This window comes from Pecten maximus, chromosome 12 (genome assembly GCF_902652985.1).
Source record: "Pecten maximus chromosome 12, xPecMax1.1, whole genome shotgun sequence".
In the NCBI taxonomy this organism is placed as follows: Eukaryota; Metazoa; Mollusca; class Bivalvia; order Pectinida; family Pectinidae; genus Pecten; species Pecten maximus.
This window is the reverse complement of record NC_047026.1, coordinates 17,655,758-17,664,468: the sequence shown is the minus strand read 5'-3', so window position 1 is coordinate 17,664,468 and position 8,711 is coordinate 17,655,758. Positions and strand designations below refer to the sequence as shown.

At 35.6% G+C, this 8,711-nt stretch overlaps 1 protein-coding gene across 1 annotated transcript; it reads right to left on the bottom strand.

Annotated features, from left to right (window-relative positions):
- Positions 1 to 52: 52 nt before the first annotated feature.
- On the bottom strand, positions 53 to 6,842 carry LOC117338892 (cartilage matrix protein-like). The gene is made up of 7 exons (XM_033900256.1): positions 6,626 to 6,842; positions 5,969 to 6,118; positions 5,550 to 5,570; positions 3,749 to 4,318; positions 2,926 to 3,031; positions 2,355 to 2,600; positions 53 to 317 (listed from the first exon to the last, which is right to left on the bottom strand). The coding sequence occupies exons 1-7, from the start codon at positions 6,840 to 6,842 to the stop codon at positions 53 to 55; spliced, it is 1,575 nt and encodes a 524-aa protein (XP_033756147.1).
- Between the last annotated feature and the right edge of the window lie 1,869 nt (positions 6,843 to 8,711).

Below are 8,711 nucleotides of genomic sequence, written 5' to 3'. Positions count from 1 at the left end.
TAATGCGACTATCATGTGACCTTCTAAATATAATGTGTCTTATCATGTGACCTTACTTGCAAACAGTTTCTTTGCTTTCCTTAGAGGCCACAAGTTTGGTATGTGCTGTCACCAGGCAGTTCAGAGCCTCAATGTCGTTACAGATCCGTCCCTCCTCTTCGCAGTCTGGAGGCATTGGTTTGGGAACCTGAGGGGCCACACAAGCAAGTCGTGCCAGCATGGTCATATCCTGATACGCCTGTAACACACTACGGCGTCTTTCTTCATCACAATCCTTTATGCTCTTTAACACACAAGTTTCTGTTGGCACGATGTGTCTGTAATATAACAAAAATAGGTTGTCAGTGGTGATTACTTGTTAAATAAACATCTTTCTGTCAGTGTACTTTGTAATAAACAATAATGTTAGTCTATCATTTTATATGTAGTTTTAGATGTGAATATTTAAAATTTAAATATTTTAATTAACAATCATTATGTGTCAATATTTAAAATATCGATGAACAAGGCTAAGATGTGTAGTAAATGTACTTGAGATGTACATAAATTTTCTACAAAACAGCAATTCTGTGCTAAATTTAGAATACAGATTATAATCGATAATCTATTGATTTGAAGTTTCCAATCATCGATTCTGAAAGTGAAACTGATTCCCATCACTACTTTCAAGGCATGCCTATTGTAGCGGAACAGAACAGAGTCGATCATCAGCGACCAGGTAGCTCAATTGGTAGAGATGAGGCTAGTGTTCGGAGGTCATGGGTTTAAACCCAGGTCTGGCCTTGCATTTTTCCACTCCTCCACATTTGGTGCTGTGAACAAACCTTGTATCAAGTTAGGTGTATACTTGACAAGGGGATACCCGAACCTGGGATGCGAGTCGTTAGGTCTTCAGGGACGAAGACTTAAAAAGGGAGCTCTAGGGAAGAGTGTGGCAGAACTGGACCAGGTCAATCATTGGCAACCAGGTACAGTGGAACTTCGTTAACTCGAAGTCGACGGGACCACGAAAAAACTTCGAGTTATCCGAGTGTTCGAATTAAGCGAGTTATCGTTTTTGGTGAAAAGTTTGGTCAATATTTGTCAACATTATATAATCATAATAACTCCGCTCTGTCGTTCATCAGTTAAGTGTAAAGACTGGTCAATACATATAAATGTAAATGTAATATTTCGTTATGTCACTTGTAATTTGGTGTAGTTTTGCCGATATACAGTCACGATAAAGTTTCTTTCACTTAGTCACTTCAATAACGATCTGATGTGCAAGTCATGTTTGCAAAAGGTAAACGATAAAACGGAATTCGACAAAATAACAAGTTATCAATGTCAAAACAAATAACCGTTTAAGTTTAACACAGATTGCATACAAAACGTAACATAACCATTACCTTTTATTGGACATATATAAAATACTGTTTGATCGGCCTACTTACTTTTTATTGATAACCACGCCATTTCCATGTGTATTAGCACCGGAAGTTGGGCTGCGCATGTGCGTATAAAATGTTACTGTAACTGAGTTGGCGTTTTATCCGATTTAATAGACAGCACTGACCGTTACAGTTGTACTCTGAACACCTCGGCAGTAATTACGCTATTGTTTCAGCAGTTTAAAGATTTAATAGGCGCCGGTGACTGTGTCATTTATACACCTGTAAAAACATCAGCCGGGTAGATCTACCGGTGTGTCAAAGATTAGTTCCGCTTGAGCGAACGGGTAGATGAGTTGTTGACTATCGTGTGTACTGATATCGGCGATCGCCTTGGGAAATTACCTGATGTAAGTAAAGCAGTACTTTTTATCACCAAGACTTGTTGTTATAAGATTCAACCGACAATTTCTTTTATGAATTTATGAAACACTTATAATAGCATGTAGGTTAGTAGTGCCGATATGTTCAGTATTACAAACGGAATTTAGCTTTTAAAAAATGTCGGCGTTTGCCACCGATCGACGAAAATTATACTTCGAGTTATTCGAACATTTCAAGTAGGATTTTTATTGTTGGGACCAAATTTTTACTTCGTATTATCCGAGTTTTTCGAGTTATCCGAATTCGAATTATCCGAGTTTTTTTTACTAAGATAAAGAGAGAATTCGGCCGGGACCGGCGAGGTACTTCGAGTTAAGCGGGGTATTCGAGTTATCCGAGTTCGAGTTAACGAAGTTCCACTGTACCTCAATTGGTAGAGCATTGTGGCTAGTGTTCGAAGGTCATGGGTTCGAACCCTGGTCTGGCCGTGCATTTTCCCACTCCTCTTACACCATTATGTACCTAAATGACAGACTTATTTTGGGTAAATTTAGGCAAATAGACAGATTGCTGTGTATATATACTAATAAAACTTACGAGCAGATTGCGGAGCGTATTGGTGTATGTTGATAGCGGGCAATCATTTTTGACATGGTAGCTAAACAGGGAGCAGCCTCCTCTGGACGACAGTATTTCGGAGTGTAGTCCTCTGGTGACTGACAAATACCCTGAGTTTTGACCAGCTGTTTTGTCCACTGAGATACCTGTAGGAACTTCTGCTGCTTCTCCGAGGAACAGGTCACCGTCAAATTCGTAACACAATCAGAATACACTTCAGTGGTGCTGTTCAATATGAATTAGTTAGTTATTACAGAAAAATCAATCAACATTACATTATTGTTAAACATTGACAGAACAATGGGGGCAAGAATATCGAACATCTTGCCTCCCTAGTTTGGAACAAAATCCTGACAATTCAAAATTGAAAACTCTCATATCTTACTTCAAAACAGACAACTTCTACCAAAACACATACATCTTAGCTGAGTGCACTTTTCTTCATGATATTGTGAATTTTCAATTAAAAGGGATTCTGTTGGGATTTTTTAGAAAGACATCATATCACAGCTCTGCCTTTGTAATATGATATACTGAAAGTTTATGTTACCTGCAGACCGAATCCCTAGCCGCTATAGGTAAGAGGCCAGACAAAAGGGACCTGGCCTGACCCTTGTAACACTGTACAGCCTCAGACAGATGGCAGGTCAGCGGCTCTGTAATATACACACGTAAAGTTAATTATATTACGATATCTGTAAATCTATACTGATTGATCCTCCATTCATACTTTTATAATGTATGTATATTCGTATTCACCATTTAATGATCTTAGAAACAGAGAACAAGACTAAAGATATCATCTACTATGTGAACATACACTAATACATTGTATTATAATTCATTTTTTTTTTCAAAACATTTGATGGAATAACTGACATTGAATGCAATGACGAATAGTTTCTCTGATACCATTTGTATCACCAACTAGTTTAATGCACTGATTATATCAACAAGTTGGATATTAAGTACAGTAATCACTTATCAAAAGAATGTTTAAATTAGCACAGCTACAGAGTAATTCATTAAATATTTAGCTTTTTGTTCTTTGGTTTCTTTTTTGAAGTTCTTAAACTGCATGCTCATTTTCATGTGTGATATATTTACCAGTATCAAAGATATTTACTTGCAAAAATGTGTAATACATGCAGTCACTGCAGTTTTAAAAAAAAACAAAAAACATATATCATTACAGTAACTATAGACTATGTGGTTCAGAGGAAGAAGCTTTTGAAACAAAACATTTAACAGAAGATATTGGGTTGGTGAAAGGCCATGCCAGGTGAGTTACTTAAATGTGGACATTGTTTTCCTTATAATTTAAATTGCTTGAAAAATTGATTTGGAAAAAGTATAATGTCATTTCAACATACCATCAGGACAAGGAATGGATGCAACAAACTGTTCAGCAATTCCACTAAGTTCTGAAAAGTCACTAACTGTAAACAGGAATTTGTCATTGGCTGCAATAGCTTTAAGTTGATCCATGTCAACGTTTCCAACCCCAATGACAAGCAGAGTGACGTCCATATCACGGAGAAGATTTGCTTCCTTTTCCGAATCATCATTGGAAGAACCATCGGTCAACAGAATGACAATCTTGGGAGCCTCAGAACGTGCTCCTTCGGCTTCAGTTAGAGTGACTTCTCGTACGTACTTCAAACCCTTTTCAATCTGCGTTCCTCTCTTATCGTACGGAATGCTGTCAATATTAGCGAACATTCCTTCTGTAGTGTTGTACGTATTCAATCCAAATCGTTTGACAGGGTCTGCAGAAAATGTTACCAAGGCAACCTGCATTACACCCATGTGTATATTTACAGCTATGATAGAATTATCAATAAGACTTTTCACAAAATTTTTCTGGATCTGGAAGTTGTTGTTGCCTATGCTACTTGACTCATCCACCAGGAAAACGAGATCTGCTGGGGCTGAACCACAGTCTACAAAAAAATCAAATTTGATCAAGAGCATCTCCTAAATAGAATCAAGCAAGCATGTCTAAATTTTCTTAATCAACATGACAAACCACCTAATAAGCATTTACCAATATATGAGGAAGGTAAAATACCTTCATTATATACAAGAGGCCCAAAGGGCATGAATAGGGGCAGGAATAAAAGTGAAAATAATTATTTCCAATATTCATACTGACCATAGTATGTTGGTGATGATTCAGAAAATGGTATATACTATTACATGTATTAACAGAGCTAGGTGATATGTTCCTCTCATGCATTGTTGAATGGGTTGTCCAGAACTTAGGAAGATTCTGGAAGTTTTAAACATATTTGACCCGGGCTGTGACCTTGAAAATTAGGTCAAGTCATTGGTGTCAAGAAATTTCATAGCACTCCAAAGTAGGATTTTTGTTTATTTTTTTTAACGTCCTTTTTACAGCCATGGTCATTTAAGGACGTGCCAGGTTTTGGAGGTGGAGGAAAGCTGGAGTACCCTGACAAAAAATGTAGCAGGCAACTGCCCCACATAAGATTCGAACTCATGACCCAGAGATGGAGGGCTAGTGATAAAGTGTTGGGACACCTTAACCACTTGGCCACTGCGGCCCCTTAGTATGAACCTACGGGAAAAGATGAGTACTTGAAAACTTGAACTTGAAAAGAAGATTTGCAATGGAACTTTTTACTGTTTGCAGGCCCCTGTGACCTTGAAAATAGGTTAAGGTTATTTATAAGTGAAATCTTTATGCAACTCTGATCTAGGTACTTGCTTGCAAAATATCAGGCCTCTGGGTCTTCTGAAAGTTGAAGATTCTTGAAGCTTTTAACATATTTGACCCCTGTAACCTTCAAAACTAGTGAGGGTCATTTGATTATGAGATCGAAACTCTAATGTACTCTTCCCTTGTATCACCTGGCAATATACACTGATCAGTACCCAATTTCCTATATTTTTCTAGAATAAATTAAACGTTGACTGACGTACAGATGGATGATGGACGCCCACTCCTGTACCATGTATTAATGTGTAATATATCAGTGTAGCTATTACTAAGAGCAACTTTTATTAATAAAATAGTGGAAAAAAGTGTGACAATCTTCCCCTAAACTACTGTACATACATAACAGTATTATACACTTAAAAGAGGACATTTATAATTATAATTGATTATACAATGTTTAAATAAGTAAAAAAAATCTAAACATAACATACCTTTTTCAGTTGAATTTTTCACTGAAATTGAAGAAAAAACACAAGTTGTAATATAATTGAATCTTATTTTCAAAAACACACAATTTTCTTAAAAACATACCCTGTAGGCATTGTGTATTTCACAAACTTTTACTTGAATAAAGTCTGTGTATACACACATGGAACAGTTTTCAATAATGACTTTTTTAAAACCAAATAAATAGATCTCTATGTTTTGACCTTAACTTGTAACCTAATGTTAGAATCCAAGAAAAAATACTTATTTGCGACAAAGTCTGCACTGCAATGAGGGGTACTGAACTGTCACTCATAGTGATATAATACAATATGATTCTACTTTTCTTTGTTTAGCAATTTATTATATTCCTAACAGGTTTTTACAAACCCTTTGTTTTGTATCAACTACTAAAGGACTGTACCTTTAGCACAACAAACTGCATAGCTGTCAGTCGAGGAAATAACACAACGGGAATCTGATGGACAGAACCCGGAGGAGCCTCGCCCACAGAAGTATTGATCCCCATTCTCGTCCTTCAGCGGGTCTCCCACTTCACAGGGACTGACAGAGGCTGTAATACAAACATGTTAGTTAGAAATCTTAGATGTCATATAGTCAAACCTGCCAACAGTTGACACATGTAACAGCTTGGACATTTTCAGGTGTCCCCCCCCCCCTCTCCACTGCATTTAACAGTTTAAGAACCTGTTTTCTATCCTATTGAAGAATTGAAATCTAACACAAAAGGCCATTCCATAAACCCTGTTTGACCTAAAGCTGAAGGATACAAATTTATTAAGGACCAAAACATTTTTATGCATACCTTTTGACTGGTTGGGGAGGCCGTTTATTTTAAAGATAAGTTTTAACATTAAGTAAATGTACATATCTTAGAATTACTGTTAGCTACCTATCCGGATACTTTCTATGTGGAATGAAAAAGTATCAGAATACTGACTTTATGCAGCAGGTAGATGAATGACATCGGTTTATGATGCAATATAAGATTACAAGCTGACTGGAAGTTTACGCAATGTGAACTAAAAACAATGTAAAATCTCCATAGATCATAACCTACCTGCTTGACACAACTCAGTAAGCTGCGACACCATCTTGCTACCAAGAGTCTGTACGACACGTTGGGAGACAAAAGATAGTGAAGATGATGCTTCATCGATGCACTCCATTAGGTCAGCAAACACAGAGCACAAAACAGTTTGGTCAGGACTGGGCGACAACAAAAACTGTTCCTCAAGATCGACATAAAACTGCTTTGTGCAGTTTCCAGTTCCCATCTCTGGATCAAATGTGGCTGGCCAGGTGACAGCTATGTCACATGGTGCAACAATATTTAATCCAAATACTTGATGTGTGAAATATAATGTATATCTTTCATACACATTAGAGACATCGGAATCCTGGCACCTGCTGATGTAATTTGATATACAGGTGGACATCGCTGTAGTTCTGAAAAAAGGATGCATTATAACTGTTATCAATCAATAAACATTCTTAGACAGACTTTCGACATCATGGAACTTATTTTTCAATTCTTTTAAATTTTTTTTTTTTGTCTTGGGATTTTCATGCAATATAATTAGTATTTGGAATTCAAAGTTTGATGAACACATGTGACAGACCTGAAAATCTGATTGGACAATACAATTTTATTGTTCGACTTATAATTTTATTGTTAGACTTCAAATTTCATTGTTTGACTTATAATTTTATTGTTTGACCAGAGACCTATATTAATAATTTAGTATATAGGTCTCTGGTTTGACTTATAATTTTATTGTATGACTTATTGAAATATAATATGTCTTTAATGTATTCCTATTTTTAGTCAAAAGTGTGCTATTTTATGACTTCAAATTTTAAAAGTTTGAAAGTTCACTTTGAAATAGTATAAATCTCAGTGACAAGGACATTAAAACAGTCCTGCTCACCCACAAATTGTCGCCTCAGTAAGCACATTGGGAAGACAACTCATCCACCCATCGGTGTCACATGACTTTGGTAATGTAGAGCATGGCTGGGTTACCTCCCCTGCCTCTGGATCGTTCACTAGGTATGAGGCATTACCATTACAGTGGAGGATGTTTGTGATGGCAGGACATTTGTCTCCAATAAGTGATCTTAGGTTACTCAAGGAATTATTCACATCCTTTGTCTGGTCATCTGAGCAGTTAAACATCGTAGCATGCACTACAGTTAGCGCATAACTTAATTCTCTAAAAACAAAATTAAAAAAAAATATTCAAGCAACAAAATTACAACAGAATGATGTTTCCTCAAAATACTTTATAGCAATGAAGAGCCTTATTCAAGTCTTCGAATGATGCAAAAATAATATTTAAAAAAAAAAGATTTTCTTTGCTTTATAAAATTTGTTCAATAATTACTGCTGCGCATAATAGTACATGTAATAACTGCTGATGACAATATTTGTCCAGTATCTGTGCAGTTACAGACATCTGTAATCTAGATATTTCAAGCAATCATAAAAATACTGCATAACAATTGATACATTGTTTGTGATATAAACTATTAGTTGGTTTTGTGGTTGCTATGGAACCATGTATATAAATAGAAGAAATATTGTTGTATATTTATATATCCTTCAGTTATCTGGAATATAATTGTTACATGGACATCAATCCCACCATAAAGCTAGCACCCAAAATAATTTGAGTTTCAAACCACGAAAAAAAAAGGTATGCACAAACATTTCATTTAATGCAGTAGATATAGAAGTTTAAAATGATGTGCACTAAACAATTTGGCATTAAATTCATACATATATGATCGTATTAAGTATTTACAAAAGATCACTATACAAAATTATATCACAATCAAAACTGATCAATTTATCTTGCAGTTTGCATTAATTTGTCTTAGACAAAATGAAATTAAAAACTTGTTTTTTTTTGGTTCTAAAATGAGATGATCAAGTTAATTTTCTTATCATTAATAAGAAAAAAAATCAGGTGAGGGCATGTTTATCTTATTTTTCGAACCAATCATTTTCTATTTTTCATATAAACTGTTTCAAAATGTTGGAAACAATGATTTATCATCATGGCTCTTTGTTTTTGTTTCACATTAATGAACATGCGCTCCAATTCATATGATTAATTAAATATAATGGATATTACCGGAGA